General features: G+C 39.1%; 6 protein-coding genes across 11 annotated transcripts; 1 reads left to right on the forward strand and 5 right to left on the reverse strand.

Annotated features, from left to right (window-relative positions):
- Positions 1–498: 498 nt before the first annotated feature.
- LOC140794794 (uncharacterized) lies at positions 499–3,779 on the reverse strand. The gene is made up of 8 exons (XM_073146982.1): positions 3,478–3,779; positions 3,295–3,402; positions 2,981–3,128; positions 2,082–2,171; positions 1,465–1,519; positions 1,260–1,382; positions 900–956; positions 499–804 (listed from the first exon to the last, which is right to left on the reverse strand). Exons 1-8 carry the CDS (start codon positions 3,699–3,701, stop codon positions 662–664), a joined length of 948 nt encoding a protein of 315 aa, XP_073003083.1. The 5' UTR covers positions 3,702–3,779; the 3' UTR covers positions 499–661.
- A 406-nt stretch (positions 3,780–4,185) lies between these two features.
- LOC140794793 (serine/threonine-protein kinase STN7, chloroplastic) lies at positions 4,186–8,086 on the reverse strand. The gene is made up of 10 exons (XM_073146981.1): positions 7,518–8,086; positions 7,315–7,404; positions 7,053–7,172; positions 6,841–6,945; positions 6,359–6,527; positions 6,185–6,278; positions 5,695–5,788; positions 5,503–5,559; positions 4,851–5,264; positions 4,186–4,505 (listed from the first exon to the last, which is right to left on the reverse strand). Exons 1-10 carry the CDS (start codon positions 7,929–7,931, stop codon positions 4,347–4,349), a joined length of 1,716 nt encoding a protein of 571 aa, XP_073003082.1. The 5' UTR covers positions 7,932–8,086; the 3' UTR covers positions 4,186–4,346.
- A 543-nt stretch (positions 8,087–8,629) lies between these two features.
- LOC140795477 (small polypeptide DEVIL 4-like) lies at positions 8,630–8,881 on the reverse strand. The gene has a single exon (XM_073148042.1). It carries the CDS (start codon positions 8,879–8,881, stop codon positions 8,762–8,764), a length of 120 nt encoding a protein of 39 aa, XP_073004143.1. The 3' UTR covers positions 8,630–8,761.
- A 1,989-nt stretch (positions 8,882–10,870) lies between these two features.
- On the reverse strand, positions 10,871–11,072 carry LOC140795467 (small polypeptide DEVIL 4-like). Its single transcript, XM_073148026.1, has one exon. It carries the CDS (start codon positions 11,070–11,072, stop codon positions 10,953–10,955), a length of 120 nt encoding a protein of 39 aa, XP_073004127.1. The 3' UTR covers positions 10,871–10,952.
- Positions 11,073–13,715: 2,643 nt separating this feature from the next.
- Positions 13,716–16,382, reverse strand: LOC140794734 (transcription factor MYBS1-like). Its single transcript, XM_073146883.1, has 2 exons — positions 15,785–16,382; positions 13,716–14,576 (listed from the first exon to the last, which is right to left on the reverse strand). Exons 1-2 carry the CDS (start codon positions 16,189–16,191, stop codon positions 14,141–14,143), a joined length of 843 nt encoding a protein of 280 aa, XP_073002984.1. The 5' UTR covers positions 16,192–16,382; the 3' UTR covers positions 13,716–14,140.
- Positions 16,383–17,444: 1,062 nt separating this feature from the next.
- LOC140794732 (uncharacterized) lies at positions 17,445–21,964 on the forward strand. 6 transcript variants are annotated; one of them, XM_073146881.1, is made up of 9 exons: positions 17,513–18,558; positions 19,270–19,365; positions 19,492–19,596; positions 19,678–19,803; positions 20,181–20,266; positions 20,397–20,456; positions 21,072–21,168; positions 21,266–21,398; positions 21,570–21,964. In XM_073146881.1, the coding sequence occupies exons 1-7, from the start codon at positions 17,652–17,654 to the stop codon at positions 21,090–21,092; spliced, it is 1,401 nt and encodes a 466-aa protein (XP_073002982.1). In that variant the 5' UTR covers positions 17,513–17,651; the 3' UTR covers positions 21,093–21,168; positions 21,266–21,398; positions 21,570–21,964. The 6 variants fall into 6 exon arrangements, with proteins under 6 accessions (XP_073002979.1, XP_073002982.1, XP_073002976.1 ...); XM_073146878.1 differs by having other exon boundaries at positions 17,445–18,558; positions 19,270–19,596; positions 20,181–20,261; positions 21,084–21,168; XM_073146875.1 differs by having other exon boundaries at positions 19,270–19,596.
- The last annotated feature ends 1,388 nt before the right edge of the window (positions 21,965–23,352 follow it).

The raw sequence follows: 23,352 nt of genomic DNA on the forward strand, positions 1-23,352 counted from the left end.
GGTTGGAGGTGTGGAGGACGACGTCACCGCCATCGTCATCCTCACTACGGTGGGAGTGGGAGATGAGGCGGGAGACGAGCTGGGACGAGATGATAGAGGCGAGCCCGGGGGCGTTCGCCTTCTGCCATGGGATGAAGCTGCGGCGGCAGAGGCCGTCAGAGAGGTTCTTCTCAAGGTGGCTGGTGCGGCCAATCGCGTCGCATCTGGGGAGGAGGGAGGAGAAAGTTTACTTGAGTTTGCGGCCGAAAGTGTGGAACCGACGGTCGATGAGGACACAGAAGTTGCTTTGCTACGATCTGAGGGCAGGGATGGTGGAGGATGTCGGCCAAGTAGACTCGATGCCCCTACAGCATGTCAATCCGTTCGTCCCCTACCACAACACCATGGCTGCGCTCCCACACATCCCCCGACACACATCCCCCCGCATAGACGCCGCTAGCCAAGGACGACGACGACGATGATAGTTTTTGTTCATTTATTCTACTCAAACACATACAGTTTGCAAAATTATCTTTATAATTTCAACAAGGAAATACAAACCAACATTTAAATTTAATCCCAACGATACAATTTAAGGCTGAGCACTGCAGTAGTCGATCTAATTGTTGAACATATATAAAGTGTGGGTAAACGAAAAAAACAGAAGATTGGATTACATCAATCAAGTCTTATGACTTCGGAGGAAAGGAATCGACTCTCTCCTTGGCCATGTCTCTATCTTCTCAAAGTATCTTACAGGCACAACACCCTCAAAACCCTCGGTCAAAATCACTTTGTTATCGGATATATAGAGCTTCATTCCATCTACCAAACAAATTAAGCCATGTTAACTTGCATCAAAATAGTATAGCAAGTTGAGATTTGTTCTTCCTTCTTTTTTCATAAGCAGTTAGCATTACCTTGTAGTGCCTTCTTAGTATCCAAGTAAATCAAGATGTTCACATCTCGACGCATCCCTAACAGATGGAGAAAAAGAAAACATCAGTTCAAAGAGCTAAAAAGCGAGCATGGTGATTGATGTGTTGAAAAAATCTATGTAGCTTCACTAACTCTCCAGCCAAATTTCTAGTTCAAATTAAGGTTAAAAATAACAGAGCTTAACAGCATAAACTTAATTGCATTTAGTCAAAACATTGTCCGAAACAAGCAGTACACTGAGAATGCCTTTGATGAACTTATGCAGACTAATGTATCTGATCTTGTTCAGATAAAATATAAGTAAAGTTATGCAATCGAGATATATCTTGCATAGAGCGTACCACTGACTACTTCCCCATCTGTAGGCAAGCCGCATGAGAAGTGAACATGTAACCTCGTCATACGCCTCAACCCAGATTGCAAAATTGACTCCAAATTTTTCCTGTAAGTACCATGCACACACACTATGCGAACAAAAATATCAGCTCAAATTAATTCTTTTTGTTAAAATACAAAGGTAAGAACATGATTCTTCACCATTTTTACCTGTCACTTCATCAGCTGACAAAATGGGCTTCAACAAGCTCTCTGAGGTAACAGTCTGCCAAAAAACTTGCATAATCATTAATTAGATTTAATACCAGAACCATAGATAGATAGTACAAAAGAGTTCCTGACAACCATTCCAACACTACGTGGGCACAAACACATACAAGGCTACCAAAAGTTCTCAACGTCTAACAATCTCATGCAGGTCAGCCAGTACTGTTTGATTTACCGCATTCAGCAGTCTGCATGTGCAACTACCACTATGTTGATGAACTTTAGAATTGCATGCAGATTTTCTTCACTAGCTTTCTAGATGTCAAATTCATGAGGCTCAATTAGAAACTAGATGCATATAAGTAATATCCATTTTCCCAGCCACGTCAACACTGTTTAATACATTTTCGTACATAAACATGAGTAGCCCAAAGAACATCCAAGAATGCTTAGACAAATTTCCTGTTCTAATAAAAAGAAGATTCCATCCAGTAACTATGCACTAAGATTAGGACAAACACTATGAATTTCTGTCTCAGACAAATATTGTTTACATGGATAAACACATAAACATAATTATACATATGTTTATGCACAAATGTTTAGAAAAGGAATATCACCGTCATGGTGTGCCCCTGGTTTGCTCGAATCATGAGTTCGCCGTCTTCCTCCAATAAGCTAAAACGTTGCTTGTTATCCCTCCTGACTGCCTGTAATATATCACAAGGCACAAATTATTTGGTAAGAATGACAAATATTAACAATGTAGACACTTCCATTATCATTATCATCATAAATCAAGTTTGAGGTCAACAAGGAAAGAAGAAATCAAAAACATAACTTGCATACAAGTAAATTGAGATTATGGCCTCACATTCAGATGCAGACCCACAATATGATTCATCAATTGGAGAACAATTTGTCTACTGTGAAATATAAAGGATTAAGTAAAACAAAATTTAATTAGAAGAGTCAAACAATGTTTAATAGCATATACCACTCCAATCTAAATTACTAAAAATATGGTTAGGCACACCTAATAGAAGATTCATAATATCCCATATAGTTACAAGAAAGTCTACATCAAAAGAAAACTTCAGGCCCAAAATATCACTCGCCAAGCTCTCTTGGGTTGGACCTTTGATGTAAGAAAAAGGAGCCTTTCAATAAATTTGTTGGCTGGTTCCTTGAAAAACTGACGTGTACCTTTCATCCTTTTCTTATCTTTACAAAAAAAAGGTGAGGGTTATTATCCAAATGAAATGGGAAAAAACCCTCTGCAATGTGGAAATTCATATGCTATCCTACTCGCAGGAGATGAACTTTGCAATCACTACAGTTCCAAAAATATTGAAAATGATTGAATGAACAAAACATGAGAACAGTACAGACTTTATCCATATAAGGTACATAACTAGGTACGTTCAAATTGACGGGATGCGAGAATATCAATGGTAAAAAATTTCAAATTGACTTAACTTGAGAAATTCACTGACATAAACCACAATATTGATCTCACCTCCTTAATTTCTTCAGCTGTGTGCGCTTTTAGTGGAACTTTGGCATGCGTTGTTATGCTCAATTTTAATAGATCGCGAACTCGGACATATCCATCACTTCTCATATCCAACTTCAGCTCAGAGGCCATATGGCGCAAGATCCTAGTTCTGCACCATCCAATTATAACTTAGGTGGTTCTTTCCATAAACCAGAAAGCAGAAAAAGGGCAGAAATCCTACACAAGATCCAATCTTTACAAAAACCCACAATCGAGTTACACCAATTGTACAATAAACAAGATCAACAAGAAGGAGGAGGAGGAAGAAAGGTTACAGAAGTCTGCCGAGGGCATCGATCCTGCTGCTATCTCCACCGGCACGGCCTCCTCCCCCACGCTGCCTATCTTCTCTTGAGCTGAACTCCCTCCCCCTTCCCCTCCCACTGCGAATAATGCAAAATTAGGAAGAACCCAATTGAGACCAGGGCTATCGGAACAGCGAAGAATCCCACTTTTACCCTCTTCTGGAGGTAGATGAGGAGGAAGTTGAGGCAGCGGAGAAAGGCTCCATCCGAAGGAGGCGAGGAGGGTAGAGGAGAGTTGGAGAGAAGAGAGATTGCGAAGAAGAAGAAGAAGAAGAAGAATGGCGAGAGGAAAGCGGATAGAAGAGAGTTGTCGAGGAGTAAGAAGAGCGGAAACGGAGAACACGGAGAGAGGAGACGGCATTCGCCAAAGCCCACATCTGAAAGACGAAATCTTTGGAAGAGAGTGTGAGGATTTTGTTGGACCATGATATCAATTTGTTGCACTTTCATGGCCCAATACAGACTGAATATATTAAGGAGTTTATTTTTGCATGCATATCCCTTGAAAGTTTTAAATTTGCGTCTGGTAAACCTTCTAAATTTTCTATTAATCATGGATTTTGCATTGATGCCCTTGATGTTATTTTTTGACACCTACAAAAGTTTAGTAATTTAGCAGACGAGAAAACATAAATATTCTTAACTAAAAAGAATGTATATAAAAGTACATATATATATATATGCAAATACCAACTATGGAAAACTACACATAAAGTTATACATGTAAAAATAAATAAAAGACCCTATATTAAAATTCTTAAATGAATCAACTAAATTTTCTGGGGTCCAAGAACAATACACTTTACCTAAATGATCGTACGAGTAGTTACTGTAATTAAGCAAGAAACAAAGACTGAAAAGTATCAAATAATGAGAGTGAGGTTTGCCCCTAGTCCTTCAAATTTTCCAAAATATATATACATTTATCTCTTCAATGAATAATCTGGTGATCCATGAAGAGAAATAGTACGTCAATTTGTTACTGCACAAGTTTATACAAAATAAGTGGTATAAACCATCCTTCATTCCTCCCTAGGAATCCATCTGCTCCACCATAGGCTTTTCCTCTGCCTGGTAAGCTCATCCATGCTCTCATTGAGGGTTTTTATGATCTTCCTCTGAAGACGAAGGACTGATGCAAGCGCATTCCGCTGGGAGCTGCCCTTCTTTGGCTTTATTTCCTAACGAACAAATGGTAAAAGTGATCACAACTTGTTTCTTTCAGTACAAATGAAGGATATTGTTTTAAGTGCCCCTCAATTTATCTTCCTAAAATCACAAAAGAACAAAAAGAAAGACAAAAGGAAGTTTGCTTTATGTACAAGCTGCTCAGTTTAAAAAATATTCGATCATAAAATTCTTGGTTCCATGTTCTGACAGGAAAGGCAGAATAAGAAGATCAGTTCAATCTACATGCTATATAATATCTAAAGAAATATTGTGGTTTTGATGGGAACATTACCAAGATAAATCTTTCTTCAAAACAAGGTTCTTGATACCTTTAATTTATTGACCAATATACATACCCTCAGCTCTTGAAGTTGTGCTTCTGTGAAGCCGCCTTCTGTTTCTGTTCCTGACTTTGCCATAAGCTTAATAACCCACTTCGCAGCTTCACTGTAATCTTGTTGTGTAGCTCGGAACAACTGCAACCTTAAGTTTTGCATGAAGGATAGACCAAGAAGCCCTTCACGGTTGAAATATGGATGTGCCAAGGCAGCTTTTGCACTGGTCCTTTGTCGTGCTTTATACCGAACCATCGAAGTTAGAAGCTCCCATCCAATTCCTCCATCTAAATCTAATAGTTCAAAGCCCCTTCTTAGGTCTGGGGTGGCACGAGGTTCCACTGATCTCCTCCACTGACCCAAGTCGTATCCACATCTCTTCAGTTGACGGTTAAATTGTATGAGGTTGCTATCTGTTCGTAATGATGGAAAAGCCTACAGAAAATGGACAATTCCCAGATGGTAATTACTAAAGAATTTTTAAAAAAGAATGATGACATAATCACATGCCAATATTTTTCAGGAGAGACAGCTTCATTGAAGGTTTAACTGCTTTGACAGGTTATAAAGGAGGAATACCAGTGAATTCTCTATATAACCAATAGAGGATTTGGAAAGAAACTACAGTAAGAGAACTGCAATATTAGATTCAATAGTTGTTCAGCTTGCATACCATCTGTAAGAATATCAGGCCCACACTGTATATGTCAAATCTGTCAGGAAGATTCATCTGTTAAAGAAACGAAATCAGAAACCACAGAACTTGGACTTCCAGAGAAATTAAAATTGATATCCCACCACTTGTTGATGTTTCTCAAAAGAAAAATAAATGAAGAATTTGGTCAGTTCAAGAAACGAATAACACCTGCCACAGGACTGGAGATAAAGCAGTTGCAACAGGAGCAGAAGGAGCAGATGGTGTTTGTGTACTCATGATGTATTGCTCAGGTGCAGCATATCTGTTGAATGCAGATAATAAGAACTTTGTATCCCTTGTGAAAGACATATGAGCTGCAAGTAATCGGTAAGGAATAATACTAATAGTGCCTTTAAATTATTTATTCCACATAGGATGCATCTAAAGTGGTTTGTAGGCATCTTCACCCTCATATGTATTCAGCCTCCACTATCAAGTTATAATTTCAATGTAGTCAAGAAGTCTAAAGCAACCACATCAGATACTATGCTGTATAAGTTACATTTGGATCACAAAGTAGTATACAATCCAAAACAACTGGTATCAAATATGCCTCATTTAAGGAAATCTCAAGATTGGGTTTACTATAACTCTAAAAGATGATTTTAGAGCAAGAAATAATCAAATATCCTTGGTCCTCAAAGTGGAGTTAGGATACCTTGGGTCCAAAAGGAACTCCTTTGGGATATAATTGATGCCCACTCGTAAATCTGCTGCTGCTCCAAGATCAATAATTTTGAAGGAGCGAGCCCCTACAAGTGTACATCAAGACAAATAATGAGCTTAACAGTCTTCCAGAACCAACATCAATTGCATGCTTGTTAAATTTTACCTTCAGAGAAAATTACATTTTGGGGTTTAATGTCTCTATGAACAATCCCAGTTGAATGAAGCCCATCTAAAGCAAACAAAAGTTGCCTCATCACTGTTTGAATAATCTTATTCTCTCTATCTAAACCCTTTGGCAAATCTTGCACCTCTCCAAGAATCTTTGTCTCTACCTAAATTCAAACCATGAAAATAATGATTTAGAGTTTTGTCAGAAACAAATAATGATCCAGAGAAGAACAATTTGAGAGTTCAATTTCTTGATGATATGTACAGAAAAGTGCATACTAGTGAAACATAGCATTCACAATCTGTTACAACTACTAAAATTTAATATTATATATAGACATCATGAGGATGTATCAGTAGCTTTCTGCTGTATATTTTCTTTTCCCAATAATGAAGCAGTGATTTGCAACCCTAATCTACCAATAACAGGCATGGCTGCAGAAAGTAGACAATTAAAGTTTCAAAGCCAGTACTCACATTATAGGGGAACTCTTTGCTTTGCATGAGATCTGCAAGTGTATCTTCTCCCTCAAAACGCCAAACTAGCCAATACTCGCCTCCTGCTTTCCCTTTAGGTTTGCTCTGGAAACAAAAGCACAGTAAGCATTTCACTGATGATCACTCGTCAGATGGAGTCAATCGTCCTGCTAATCCAATTGATCGAATGCATATACAAAAAAGAAAAGCACCTCAAGGAAGCCATACACGAAATCTGCACAACTGCTAGAGCAAGCCCTCCTCACGCGCTCATTCATCCAAATCTCCACTGCACCGTATTCAGTCGCCTTCTTCACCACAAGATCACCTTGCTTCAATAGCCAAAGGAATAAACATCAAAATGGCAGTCCCAAATCAATATCCACTATAAAAGTTTGTAGCTTTTTCAATTGGGAACCACCAATTAAAACTCAAACACCCATATATTTGAATCGACAAAGCTATAAATTGGACCTTGGAAACAGACTTAGGCTTTGCCAAGGAGACTTTGTAGACGACTCCAAAGGCACCTTCTCCAAGCTTTTTCCCGAGAACGAAATCATCCTACAAGACAAAACCAAGTAATTAGCACGCAATTCGATCAAATCAAGCCTGAAAAAACAACAGAACGATGGGTGAATCCAATTGGGTTATGCATATCATAAAAAAGGAGGAACCTTGCGGAAGGTGGGTCGAAAGAAGCGTTCGGCGAACGCAAGAACGAACATATCAAAGAACCCTGGGGCAACACCAGGAGTGGCCCAGAGGTAGGATACGGCGGCAAGGGCAAGGGCGACGCCGGGGGCGGTGACGGTGAGGCCGTCGTTGCGGGGAAGAGTACTCCGATATATGATATCACCGCACTCCATCACGGTGCAAGGGAGACCCACGCCGACGCCGACGAAGAGGTGGTGACCCAACTCCGCCAAGAGCTCCGTCGCCGCCGCCTTGGTCGTGGTCGTCGCCGGCTTCTTGCGGAAGCCTCCGGCGGTCGCCGGCTTTTGGTGGCGGTGGGCATTTAGCTTGGGGTTCTTGTGGCCGGAGAGGAAGGAGGTGGAGAGATGGAGGCCGAGGCCTCCTGCGGTGGCCATTTGGTTTGTGTGTTAGCGTGGAACACGGAAGGAATTGTGCGAAGGTAATATCTCTACCATTAAACTATCAAAAAAATAACAATTTAAAAGAAATATCTCTACTTCTAGACCACAAATAATTCCTTCCCATTTTATATGAATGAATGCTCAACATTGGCAATGGATAATAACATAAATAAATATCTATCTATCAATATAATAATATGATATATTAGAGAGAGAGAGAGGGGGGGGTAAACTTAGTAATTAATAAGTAATTAGTAGCTGGTGGTCGGTATTCATTTGAGGGTGTGTTCTTCTTTGTGGTCCTCAAATGGAGATGTAAATGGATATAAACTCATTAGTCTAGTGATCCAGAATTTGTAATTTTACTTTTAGGCTTGTTTGGGCCCAGAGAAAAATTAGAATTAGGGCCCAACTGTGGCATGCCATATTGCCATTGCCAAGTCCTTCCTTTTCATTTAGATTTCCTCTTTTTCTTCTTCTTTTTTGGTACCTAAACGCTATTTTAAACACAATCCACTGGATAATAGTCAGCTCTGCTTCTAATCTATAGATCAACTTCCAGAAAGAGAGAGGAAAATATCAAAATAATTTCTTTTTCTATAAACTTGCATTACTGATCTGCTCTTGGATCACAAAATATCAAAACTGCGGTAAAGTTAAATCCATCCTTGCCTACAACCAAAGGCAAGAGAAAAAAAAAACTAGCTACTAGTATGTTGATCAGTATATGTACAAAAACTCTGGCTCAGCAAAAATTCCACCACCATATTGGCAGGGAAAAAAAAAGAAGCATGCAGAAGAGAACTGCTCCATTTTGATTGCAGTCAGTCATGGTAGCATAGAAGCATGACGACGCAGCGGCGAATGATGTAGAGCCTGGCCTTCTGCTCTCTCATGACTCTGCTAAGCCCTCCTCCTCGCTTCCTTTTGCTGCTTAGCTTCATGCTGATTATCACAGAAGAAGAGATGTAGAGGAAAAAAAAAAAAATATATATATATATATATATATATATATATATATTTAGGAGGCTTTGTTCTATTCTTTGTGTGTGTGTGTGTGTGTGTGTCCTTTGCTCTTGTAGGTTTGGTTTGGCCTAAGGGTATTGATACCTTTATATAGAGAGCTAAGGTTAATTAGGGTACAGTCCCTTCTACTTTTGTTGCAGATATAATAATCAGCTTGGGCATGGGAGTTCTCACTCCCACATGCATCCCACTTCTACACGACTGCATGAATTTTGATGATTGTTTAGCAGACAAGTCTCTGAGCTTTTGTAGCTTATTTATTCATCTTGCCTCCTTTGACTAATTGGAGGAGCAGCTTGCTTTGAATTGGATTCATGGAGGCAGCAAACACTCACTACCATTTTGATGATTGACCATTTTTGAGAGACCTTGCTGCTAAGATTATAATGGTTAGGTAGTTATCTGAATATTAAAGAATAAAATCATGTAACAATTTGAGCAACATTCTTCGAGCTTTCAAAGGGCGCAATGCACTTAGGCACATGGTATTCACCTTCTAAGGCACATTTTGCGTTTTCTTTCAAACCAGCTGGGAGTCAGTGGCAATATTATCTGGAATCAATAAAGAAAGAGATCTACTAAGTAGTGTTACAAAGTTATTCAATTGAATTTTTGTTCCAACTGTGGATAGAGTAACAACATTCTAAAATATAGACAAGCATATTATCTCTCTTTTCATGTTTTGCTTTTATTTTTCAGACAAAAAGCTTTCAATGTTCTCTTAAAGGCACTTCAATATATCATAAAAGAACCACAATACCAAGTTAAACATCTTTTGCTATTATTAATGAAAAAATGTTCAAAGTTTCAATCCAACAGAATTGATCTGTAATCAAATGTTAATGTAACAGAATTAGTCTGTTATCCGTGGTATTTGAATAGTTTATAAGAAAGTTAACTAAATGGAGCTATTTATCTTTCCTAGCAGCACGCTTTGCAACTGAATTAAGACATTTGATAACAGAAACTAGTCTAAACAAGCACAAGATCCTTTGCAATTTTTGCCTTATCGATTACAGAGGAAGTTGAACCATAAGCTAATATAGCATGCACAAGATGAGCTAAAGCTAAGTTATCATTCATCACATTCATCAAGATCTGCATAAAGCTAAGAATTTTCTAATTAGCTTCATCAGCTAATTATGATAATAAACTGAAGCATAATGTTCTGTCTAGTGTGATCTCTGCTCCAATACAGCTCAAAGTGTTTGGAATCTTCAGAGATCCTATTGACAACAAGATTTACTTTTACACCTTTCAAGTGTAGGTGATCAAAACTCCCAGCAATATCTGACTATGCGAGCTGTAAGCTCACTAATCCACCTCTTTTATTTTGTATTGTATGTATTTCTTTTTTGAAACTAAACCAAGAGATTAACTTATTATAATCCATGAAGAGTTGTCTGGTTCTATTTGTGTGCAATGGACATAAAGATGGCCTAAGCAATTGCTTCTGCACTATTATACTACTAACTCTTAAAACTACAACTCACTTCTTAATCACTTATTATCTTTTTAAGTGCCTGCATTCTGATTCAATAGTCAAGGTTCTCCTTCCAACGCAGTCTACCATATGATAGCCAGCTATGTCTTGACCAGTCACATGGGTTACCAGATAGTAATTAGCTATCTAAGCTGATGTGTCACATTGTTATCGGTATGCATGTAAGATTCCATATGACCGTGCACTTGGTAGTAAAATAATGGAACATATGCAACAACTTCTTGGGCAAATAGTTCCAATGCATCCAGAAAGAAGTAGAATATTTCAAAACTGAATTTTTTTTTTCATAAGATTCCTTTACTAATTCTCTCTTGGACTCTAAAAAAGACATCAAAATTGTGTTAACTTGCCTATAACTACAGGCAAGAGAAACAAAAAAGGATCCCTCTAGTATATGGATCAGTATATGTACACAGCAAATGTCCACCACCAGAATGGCAGGGAAAAGGGAGATGGAAAAGGAAGGTGATCCATTTTGATTGTAGTCAGTCATGGTAGCATAAGAGCATGACGACGCAGCGGCGGATGATATAGAGCCTGGCCTTCTGTTCTCTCAGAAGTCTGCTGATACCTCCTCTCTGCTTCCTTTGGCTGCTTAGCTTCATACTGATGGTTTGAATTGATGAACAAAGGGAGGTTGTATGCAGAGAAACAAATAGGAGGATTTGTTCTCTTTTTTGTTTGTATTGCTTTGCCGTAACTCTTGTAGTTGGTTTGGTTGGCCTAAGGGTATTGATGCCTTTATATAGAGAGAGAGAGAGGAGGGGAAGGGAATGGTCACAACACCTGAGGAGCGTGTCTCTTCTCTTCTCAAGTTGCAGATATAGTATATTAATCAACTTGGGTGTGGGAGTTCTCACTCCACAACCACATGCAGCCCACTTCCCCATCAACTGCATGGAATTTGGTGATTGTTTACCAGACAAGGTTCTCAACTTTTGTAACTTATTTATTCCTCTTGCCTCCTCTGACTATTGGAGGAGCAGCTTGCTTAATTTGAGTTTAGTCTTGGGCACTCATCTGTGAGGGGCCTTACTGATAAGATCATAATGGTACCAATTTGTTAATTGTTTGAATTTGAGAGAAGAAAAAAACTCATGCAATATATTGAGCAGCATTCTTCAACTTCTCAAACTTCCATTAGGTTCTTATATCTAAAAAGAACTATTTTTTTTTCTAGCTTGCATTTAGACATAATCTTGAGTAACTCATAAGAAAACTTTTATCAAAAAAATAAATAAAATAAGAGTAACTCATAAGAAAACCACGTCGACCTTTTGAGCCATTAGACTTCACAAGCTGGCAGTAGTATGCGTTGCAAGTCATGCGAGCCAGTTGACCTTTCCTTTTTGAGGAAGTATTGCGAGCCATTTGACCTCAAAACAAGCGCATGCATGAACACACAGCTCTCTTTCATCGATTCTGAAGGAAGGTGAGACTCAAGTTAACCACACAAAGATCAATCCTGACTGTCCACGAGTCCGACTGATGGGCCCACCCACCAGGGCAGCAAAGGACCACATGCCTCTAGATCTGAGCACAGCTAAGGATTTGCTAATAGTTCTAAATGGTCATCAGCTAAAATTATCTACTTTAACCAACTGCACCATAGTGTTTCTGGCTCTTGTGAACTCTGTTCAACTACAGCTCAAGTGTTTGGAATCTACATAGATTCTAGTGATAACTAGCTTTTACTTTGATCACGACTCCCCATATATAGCTGGCAAACCATAAGCTCGCTAATCATGCACTTAATAAAATGTTAATATAAGTCCTTCTCTTAAACCTCCCAGCTTAGTAGGAATAGACAAATTACTCTATTTGAGACTCAATTAACCGAGTTACAAGGCCACACGTTTCAAAGAAAAAAAAAAGTTCCACTAGACGCCGCTGGTATTGGAATAGTAAACTGTGGGGAGGAGAGTGGAGTCGTCCAAAAATCCATGGTCTTGTCGAGGAAAAAGGAGTGCATTACCCCAATTATATGGTATTATATACCTGGAGAAGAATAAATTTCCCACTTGGGAAAGAGAACTGAGCTGCTCACGTAGTTTGAGACTTGCATGGCAGAGACAGGGCTCTCATCTCTTTGCTTGTTTGTCCCTCTTGCCTCTTTGACTATATGAAAGAGTAGTTTGCTTTGAGATGGAGGTATGGAAGCAATATGTATTCAAATATATCATCATGGTGTCAATTGTTAGAGCGATCCACAAACAGAACACCGGGTTCAAGTAATCTTTGTTTCTGTTCACCATTTGTTCCAATTTGTATTAAACAACCAGTTCTTTTTTACCATATTGAGTTGGCATCATAGTGTACAGTGCCCATCTTTCAATTTATAAACCTTTCTCTGGTCTGCCTGCTTAGTAGCAGCTTATAACATTGCATGAGACAACACAGTCTGGTTAGTGCATCTATTACTACAACTTGAAATAATTTTTCGCAGATTATTCAGCGGAAATTATCAGCTGCAGACAGTGTAAATATTCATCTGATGCAAGGCACTATGTCGAACATGGCAAGATAAAGAGTCTCGTGTTCTTCTGTTCTGTGGAGTTGACTGGCAAAGATGATCACATGTATGTTTTAGTATAATGTAAGTTGTATTACTTGTATGCTGTCTGAGTATCACATAATTAATAGGAAAGAGGATTAATGCTGACTATTATCTCCAAATAGACATTTGTGTATATCTGGTCATACAAATATTACATACTAAACCCAGAAATATGGAGTACTAGAGTTCTAAGCACACTCAACCAGTTTAAGCATAAATTGTTTCCCATTTTGAGCATCAGATTTGGATTCAGATGTAATCTAAAGGAAATAACAAGCATTTGCAGCTAACAACCCTTAAGGAAACAGCATCTCTAATTCAGAAAAATCATTACAATGGCTGCTTGGTTTTTAGGAATTGAAGAACGATACAACTTTAAAGAAGCAAACCACCGATGACAGTAACAAGCATCAAACCACAAGTGGTAATTAGTTGATCAGATACGATGAAGAACAGTTTACATTGGCATTAAAGATCATATTGAAGATCTCCAATCCAAGTATGATCTTTACAAAGATGCATCTTCTGAGAAACGAAGGAAAAATGGAGTGCCTGGTTCATGAAAACCAACTTATGATGCATCGCAAGGACATCATGTCTTGTTGCTTATAGTCAAGCACTTCTCCCCTGCATCTTCAATTGGTTTATGTGGGATAAAGACAGCATGGTGCAGATGAGATAACACAAATAATGAACGACCTGATTAACACATTACACGTAATATTTATTTTGACAGTTTTTACAATCTATGTGCAGCCAAAGAAGAGATTAACCAAAAATTAAAACCATTATGCACTAAATACACAAGACATGTCCAGCCTGCGGAAGAGAAAACACTATTTAGAGACAAAAAGAAAACATCTGCCAATCTTCAGCAATATTTGAATTCAAGGAGCTGTACACTCAGAGAACTCTGCATCTTCGGCATGAAAAATTACAACAATATTTACTTTTGCTTTTCCCAGTTGTTGCGCGACCAATCAATTACACAGGTAATAGTCAGAAATTCGCGTTTGAGTCCTCCCTGGATCTCATCTCTTTCACTCTCTGTCACATATAGTACACAAAGAGAGATCGAAGGAAGCTTAATTACAGTAGTTACAAAAGATCCTACAGTCACTGATGCATCTTTGAGGGGGGAGCTGGATAACCAACTGGCATAACATAAGGAGGATGTCCAGGAGGAAGCATGACAGGAGTGCCAACAACAGAAACCATATGGCCAGTAACGGGATGACCCATAGGTGGACCATACACACCCATCCCTGGCATCGGAGGCTGAGAAGGATTCTTCATAGATGAACCAACATTTGCATGATTAGCATTGCCCTGACCAGTGATCCGGCCCTGGGAAGAAGCAACATCACCATTATTCACGCTAGTGATGTCATGTATACTTGATCTCCTACGGTCTCTGTTCATGGAGTTTAGACGAATGAAGTACTTCTGGGCATGACTTGCCACTTGGGTAGGAGTTCTTGAGATGACAAAGTTCCTCGAAATGCTCCTCCAATCACCCTTTCCGAACTTGTCAAGGCCAAGCAGGAACAATCTTCACAGAATCATCAAAAGCATGGACACATTTATTAAATTAAGCTGCTCATAAACTTTATAGAGATGAAAAAGATTCAATTCACTTTTAGATGTTGCAAAATTTTGACTAGCTTTGCAACCAAATTTGATCAGAACCCATATAACCAGCAGCTAGAAATCCCCAACTTTGCCAAGGTAAGGAGTGCCAAGCTTGATGGCAGACTTACCATCATATAAAAGCAGTGACAGTTGCATCAGGCCTTAATTGTTTAAGCTATCTAACTTGAATTTACATCTTAAGATGTTTTACGATTAGTTAGGGCACACAAATCCTACATTTACAATCTGAGCCATACAATACCATCATGTCATGTTCTAGTTTTCCTTTAGGTTTCGTTGTATAAATCCTACAATATATCATCAACCAGTACTTCTTACATATTTGTTTACCAGGTTCCATCTCTATGAGTCTATATCTAGCATTCTGAAGAGAAAGTTCCAACCAACTTTGGTCCTTCATTAGTAACAAAAAAAAATATCGATCCTCTATCTTCACACCGAAAGACCTAATATCATATTCACTTAACTGTTTCGGGAAAAGTTCAAAGCCCAAAACAATAATAATTAGCTAGCTAGGATCAAACATAGAAGCGAACAACAACAAAGACAACACCAAGGTTTTCTATGCTGGACCGTTCTCTTCATCCGGCTCTATTTAGAGCAAGTTTCATCATTGAATCAAGTATTATAGTCCTCCCTGTTCTTACTTCATCCTCTCAAATCGACACTCGATTAGTTTTGGAAACTGTGGACACACCGTGTTCTCTAAAAGCTGAAAACCGATGAAGAGCTCTAGCACTTGCCACCATGTATGAGCTCGAGAAATTTCAATAAACCCAATATGTGGATTTTGAACTTTTTTTTAAAAAAAATGAAAAAAGTAGAGGTTTTGTACGATTCAAACTGGGGACCTTCTTCGTACTTCTTGACTAATTGACCCCCCCCCGAAAGCTCAAGCTTCTATGTAAATAAGAACGTCTATTATACCTAACAGTCACCGATTATATATCATTCAACTAAACCACATCCCATAATTTCATCCAAATGAGCTCAAAATCACCCGTTTTGTGCCGAATGGGTCGTTTACTCCGAATCCAAGATCCAATCTTTCCTTTCTCTCTGAAAAAATTCCATACAAAGCTGCAATGAATAGGAATTCGGACAAACCTGTGCTCTTCCTCCGTCCAAGGGATCCCCTTCCTCCTCTCCTGCTCCGATTTGGACCAGCCCTTACCCATCTCTAACCCGCCTCCCACTTTTTTATCCCCAAGCTCATGGTTCCCATTATGGTGGTGGCTTTCCTTCACCGCCGCCGCCTCCTCGCCGGCGTAACGAGGAATCGGAACCCTACCGGCCTCGATTGCCCTCACGTCCTCAACCAGCAATTCGTAATGCCGCCTAACCTCCGCGGCCGTCCTCCCTGGAACCCTAGCCGCCATCATCTCCCACCATTTCTCCCCATCCTCCTCCCCCTCCGCTGGCGGCGCTACCGTCGCCACCGCGTTCTCGAACGCCTTCTCCTCTTCTCGACTCCACGCTCCTCCTCCGGCCGTCGCCGCCGCTGACGATGCCATGAAGACACCTCCCGTGTATTCTCCTTTCCTCCGACTAAGCTGCGCCGCCACCGCTGACCTCGTCGCCGGTCATCCGGTGGTGCGCACGATAAGGAGGATCAGCGTAGGATAAGGCGCGAGAGATGGGACGACGGGATTGGATTTAGATGCCGCCACCTTATCCACTGGCTTAATTTATACGTAGATATTATTAATTAAAGAAATCTATGGTCACCGTTCAATTGTCGGGCGAAGAAACGGGCGAACGGAAGGCTGCGAAATCTAGGTGCGTGATGTAATCTAATCCGTTGGATTTCTGTAACTATACAAGCTAATGTGATTTTATTTTTTTTATATATAATAATGTTATTATTATTAGGTGGCACTTGTGAATATACTAAGGTCTAAGGGCCTAACTCTTAATCTCTGTGGCGTCTTAATTATAAAAAAATAGTGAAATCCTACTCAGTATTATAATAGTGTGCTTCAAAACATAAATATAAAATTTCATGACTACCAACCGAGTGTGTTTTACTCCTATTCATGGTCAATAAAAAAATATTTACAAAACTTTACTAAATTAAAGTTTTATGTCAAACCACTTGATAACATTGGAATGTTTATTTTGTTATCATCAGTTTCTTTTAATATTTATTGTAGAGTTTTATAAAGTTTATTTGATCTAATTAGGCTAGGCTTGAGATCAAAGTAATCAAAATTATCTTAGATTGGGTTGGGCTTAGATTTTCCAAAATAATTGAGCTTGAAATAAGGCTGACCCGAATCTTGCACGGATCTAGACCGAACTGGGGTATATTTGGGATAATTATATCTCATCCCCTCCATTATTATGAATTGATGGTTCAGATCTTGTTTCCTTCAGTGTATATTAGGCTTTTTTTTTTTAAGAGATAAATGAAAATTTGATGGTATCCCATAGGCACACAAGAATGTTATGTTAGGTTAGATTTTCTTAAAAATATATTTCTCAAAAAAATACTCTCGATTAAGAGAAAATATATTGGGATAGTCAGATAATCGTTGATTAATACATGGTATTTCTGACTTGTGAGGTTAAAATTCAAAAATACGAGGCTTAAAGTGTAAATATCGAAAAGAAGGAGCGTAAAACTGTAAAAAGATTATAAAAACATATAGGATGTGATTATAATTTGCACTTCATAATGATGTTTAATTGAGAAAAGGTTACGCAGTAATTGAGAACTTAATTAGACTTTGTGTAGTAGTAGGAGAGTTGAGAGCAACCCAACTCAAAACAAAAGCAGTTAGTGTTAACCATGAGAGCAAGTCAAACCCCCTCTTCTCCAAATCTTCCCCAATCTAACCACATCTCGTCGCCGAAGACGAAGATAATCCGGCGACAGCGGCGTCCTATAAATCCTCCCCAATTCAGACGTGGTATCCGTATCTTCTTCGAAGAATAGTCCTACATCCGCCCACCCCCAAAAGAGGTGGTGGTTATGCCTCCTCTCCATGCCTGCAAGCTCGACCTCCTCCCTTCCTCTTCCTCCTCCTCCTCCTCCGCCGCCGCCCTTATCGTCTCTCTTCTATGCGAGCCTTCCTCTCGCTCCCTAGCCCTCTTCCTCTCCGACTCCTCCGTCCTCCTTTTCTCCTCTCTCTCCCCCTTCTCCTCTTCGCCTCCCCAATCCCCCACCCGGATTCCCTCCTCCGCCTCCTCCGCCGCCGCAGCCTGCTTTGCTCGTCTCCTTCCCTCTCCTTCCAACGCCGCCCACGTCGTCTTCCTCTCCGCCACATCCTCCCCCGCCGCCGTCGTCCTCCTGCGCGCCTGGGTTCTCCCCCCTCTTTCCGGGCGCTTCGCCCCCGCCACGATCTCCTTCAAGCGCCGGACTCATTCCCGTGCCGGACTCGCCCTCGACGCCCTCCCTCACGGACTCGGCGTCCGCCTCGCGGGTTCCGTCAACGTCGTCGCCCTCCACTCTCTCGCGGCGAATCAGATCTGGATTCTCGCGGTGAAGCTGACGGAGAAGGAGGGCGAAGGGACCGTTTTGGAGCTCAAGAAGTGTGCCGTGGTTGAGGTGTTGTTGCCTATTTATTCAATTGCTGTTGATATGGGGTGTTTGATCCTTGGGGAGGTTGGTGGGGTTAGGGTGTTTCCCTTGAGGCCCCTAATTAAAGGGCGGCCGGTGAAGCGAGACACCAGATGCCGGGGAACTGGTTTAGTTGGAGATGTTTGCAAGAAAAAGGATGTCTTGAATGGGTTGGTTGCTCCGCCAAGCCGTGGAAAGAGCGGCGGTTGTTCTGTCGGCTCTGGAAAAGCTTCGGCAACTGGGGAGAATTGCTGCTGCAATGAAGTTATCAGGCTTGAAGGTGTAGTAGAAGGCAATGCTGATAAAGATATTGCTCCACGTAAGTTTCTTTCCCCTTTTCGGCAGAAATTTGTTTTGTACTGCTTTAGTGCTTTTGTTCAGTTATTCTGTTGGTTCTGGTTCTAGTTCTGGACCTATCCAGTTGAATGTGACCTAGCTGGATGAATGGCGATATGCAAAGATATGGAAATTGAGTGAAGTGGCCATTTTTGAAGTTGACTTATGTGCATTACCTAGTTGCATTTTGAGAACTACAAACATACACTTTTCCTATTGCTTACATGTGATGAACAATTAGGATGGCAAAAATAACAAACAGAATTTAAGTTCCACCTCGAAAGTAGAAGTGAATGCTTATCTTAATGTGTACCTAAAATCTAGTATATTGTTGTCACAAATTTCATCATTGAAACAAGCAGCAAGTTCTTATGTTATACATTCATGTATGTTTACATATACTCTGGTTATCTTTACAACTCATTTATTGAGAAATAGACTTCAGCATTTCCTGCTCACATAATGAAGATTCAATATAAAGCTTAACTCCATGCCCTTGAGTGCAGTAATCTAGTAGATAAAATGTTGCCTGTTACTTGATTTAGTGGCGTTGATGGTCTTTTTGAACCCATAGACCAGTTGACTTACTTTTATAAGAAGAAAATTTTCATGTTTGTTTTTCATTGCTTGGTGGATTCAAAAACTGTACTGGTCACAACATTTAACCTCCTTTTTCCAAAAATCATTCCTGCAGGTAAGCTCAGGACCGTGAGAGTCCAACAAAATTCAGGAGATCACTGCTCGTTCTTCATAGCAATGAGCTGCGATAAGGAGGAAAACTTGAAAAATGGTATGGGAGTTTTGACATTGGTGAAAGCAGTTTCTATCCATACATTATCGAAGAATAAGTTTATGGTACTGGATTCTGCTGGAGATTTGCACATTTTAAGTCTGCATAGTACTATCATGACATCAGAAACTACTGGTGGGTATTCTATAACTCCCAAAGGTGCTCATACACATCATTTGGACCATGTGATGAAAGTGCAGCTATTGGCTGTTCTTCCTGATATCTCTATGAGTAAGCTTTCCTTCCTGTCTGTGTGAATGTTTGTGTACAATTTGAATTTTGAATGTTCTCATTTGATTTTTTTTTTTGCAGAGAAACAGGTTATTTGGGCATCAGATGGGGGGCACTCAATTCACATGATTGCAGCATCTGATATTGAACCTCCTGTCAGTGAAGATGGAGAAGATGATAAGAGGTCAACAATGATTCAGATCTCAGGTCTCTGTGAAGAACAGTTAGCATTATTAGGCCTAAAATGTTTTCATTTAATTGTTTCAATACTGAGAATATTTACTTTCTTTTGAGGGTCTAAATATTCAAACTTTAGTCCCTCCATTTTTATGATTTTATCTATGCTTCCTAATTACATTTCACTACCTCAGCATATAGTATAATAAACCATCCAAAACTCTGTTACTGATCCCTAGATAATTAACTTGCAGAATAGGTCCTTGTTATAGCTGCTATAATTTCTCACAGATCATGCTTACATATTGATTGATCTCCCTCATAAAAAATTAGTTCTGCTTGTGTAAATAGGTTCCTTTCTTAGTCCATTTATCCAAGCTAGTTTTTCTATTTCATTTTCCTTCCAGATACTGAAGCAATCTTTGTGAAAGAAAAGGTTCAGGACATTGTGGCCCTTTCCAAAAATGCAGTTCTTGTTCTTGGTCAAGGTAAGGTATAATCTTATCCTTAATTGGAAATTCTCAGTGACCTGATTTCTGACACCTTTTTTGTTCTTTTAGAAGCTGCATTATTAGTTTCTTTATTCATAACATATGCTTGACAATTTGATCCTTATTTTTCAGGAAATATATTTGCATATGGTACTGCATGAAGGTTATAGATCATTGCAAACTTATTTGATGGTGAGTTTCTTAACAGCTAATAAGATTTTATACATTTGATTTCTCGTTAGATCATAACATATTCAATTCTGATGCCAATTTTTTTTTGTCCCTGTTGCAAGAGAGATGGGTAGATTTCTTGATGATTCATAGAATAGTAGTTCCATTATTTGCCGTTTAGATTAAAGGAAGTTTCTGGATTTGGATTTTAATGGTGTAAAAAAATTCACATCTTTGCCTTGTTTAAGGATTCTATATTTGTCTAGGTAGAAATGGATTGGAATATTAAGAGTGGGCCCTTCCATATACTGGCTTTAGAGATTTAATGAAATAATCATGCAATCTTGCCTGCTCAATGGCAGCTGACTCTACATAATATGCAGTACCATATGCAGACCAAAGGTTATAACTATAACTTTTGTTCTCAGCTGTACCTGGTAGTTGTTAGACGCCTTATCTATCATTTAGTTTATTGGGTCTTTGTCTTTTCTGTATCGACTAGTAGAATTGTCGTACGTTCACACTTTAAAATAGAAAATGTCTATGATCATAAATGTACTTTATGTGTTGACTGATAGCTTTTACTAGTTTTTTCTGCTATTGAGTATGTAACATTTCTTACTAAACTGGGTTTAGCTTTATCGGCAGGGGTTCTGAGTGGAGACCAGCTTACAAGTCAGATGTTGTTACATCCATGAAGTTGCTATTTGAAGTGGTTTCTGTTTGTGACAGGGTAAGTTTATTTGTTTTCCCTCGAATCCCAAAACCTGGCACTGTTTCCATGACACTTATAAATTAGAAAGTAACTCTTCTCTGATTCCTGTTAGCAGTTATTATGCGGTCTCGATGCCTTTGGATATTGTTTTAGATTAACCTGTCCTTGAGGTCATAAGCTACATCATTCATTTACTTTGTGTTGAATCCGAAGCCTATGACTTCAAAGTCAACAAGCAGCGCTGACAGGTAAGTTATTCTTGTCAATTATGTTAAATAGTGCAATTGCTTTTGGTACCATGATCTATAGTAAGAACCTTTTAGCTTGCCCCATATTTATGCAAGTTAACCAATGCATTCTGGTTGTATTTCGAACCTATCCATCGTCTTCCTCTAATGGAGTGCTTTGCTTGTTGCCAGATCGAGGGAAGTCCAAAATACATGGATTATGAGAACATCCGGTGACTTGCCATTTCCATGTTAATGGCATCTGCGGTGGTTATTGATTATGTCAAGAAGATTCTCACCACATCTGCGGAGAAAGCCCAATTTCCAATTGATATTAAATTGATATCTGCCTATAATTCGGTGTTGGGCATAAATAAGCTTTCATCTGGTTATGTGATAGTGATAGAAGATATTTCTTGAAAGGCTAGAAAAGCAACAGCCTTTTTTACCTCAAACTCAAAGTCTATCTAGAGACTTCTTATGGAAAAGGGCTTTTAAAATCCCAAGATCTGTTAGTGATACTTTATCAAGTTCCCGTGTAGGTATTTCGATTAAGAAGCTGCAATCGCGATGGTTTTTTTTTTAAAGTATTTCTTTTTGTCCATTTTCTCCTTTTTCTCATTCCAGTAATTGCATTGATATTCTTACATCGGTAGGAGGTAATTTCATGCACAATTATGCTCCATACCTAAGGTGACATTTTGTTATTATAAGGTATATTTTGCATCAAATCAGTAATGCATGCCCTTCCTACGAGAGATTTCACTTTGCTCCTGCTGATATTACTTATAAGGACATCCTTCAACACCAACACGTGAGTTAGTGTTAGATGCAAGCCGGACAGTGCTCAAACAATTAGAAGAGCTTATATTGTACTGAGTATTCTATTGTTGAAATACTGTTAATATCAATTTAATTGAGACACTATTAAGTTTTTATTCTTTCTATAGAAAATGTTGAACGATGCAAAGTCTGGAATCCTCGTGATTTCATTAGCCATCTTATGACAGCCTATGAAATTAAAAACTAACAATGCAAACAAAGATATGGTAAATCAATACAAGATCAAATACAAAGAGGTAACAACAAATGGAACTAATAACACGATCAAGAGTGAGGAATTGAACATGCATTGGTCAAACGGCTGTGCATATCATACTGCAAGATGATCAGTCTCCGCCATAAATCTACGAAGCAGTATGTCAAACCAATTGGTTTAGCTTTACATTAGAGAGAATTGAACAAAATTTTCTGTGCTGTTCCATGATTAAATGTTGAATTTTTTTGTCATTGTAAAATAGACACGAATACAATGACAGGAACAATGAACATCAATGCTCTCTCAAGTTGCAAAGATCAACCATTTTCAGAATTCGAGGATTTCAAGCACTCTCAAATCATGACAAGGAAGTAGAGACAACTTATCCATGCATATATACTTCTTAAAGTTGTGAAAACACGAAGAAAATATAGAAAGTTTGTTTGGATAAGTACATACATCAGAAGTAGAAAACAAACAGATAACCTAGAAATAGACAGTGAAATAAGCTGCAGAACCTTCCGGTTTCTCATCTTACCTTGCCACATTAGGATTGATGGGCACACCCTGCTCCATGACTAGCACATATATTGCGCCATTGGTGGTAATCTAGTAATAACCTATATCATACTGATGCTTCAAGAGAGCTAATGCAAGTATACCAGAAGTTAATGAATAATCAGAATAAAACTTTAAGCATATATTGATCCTGGACATGTTTATGTAGTTAGTACCAAGCAAAATTACTTTCCTGGTCCTGCATTGCAAAGTCAAGGGACCACAATTCCACAAAATCTATGCAGGCGTGTAAATTGTTATTTATGACAGTTGCACTATGGATCTCAGTCTAGGAGCAACAACAGCACAAAAAAAAGTGGGGCAGGAATTTAAGAATGAGAAACCAATACCCCCAAGACCAAGCAAATAAGAGGGAAA

The sequence above is a fragment of the Typha latifolia genome, chromosome 9 (genome assembly GCF_019914945.1).
Source record: "Typha latifolia isolate L0001 chromosome 9, TyphaL0001v2, whole genome shotgun sequence".
Lineage (NCBI taxonomy): Eukaryota > Viridiplantae > Streptophyta > Magnoliopsida > Poales > Typhaceae > Typha > Typha latifolia.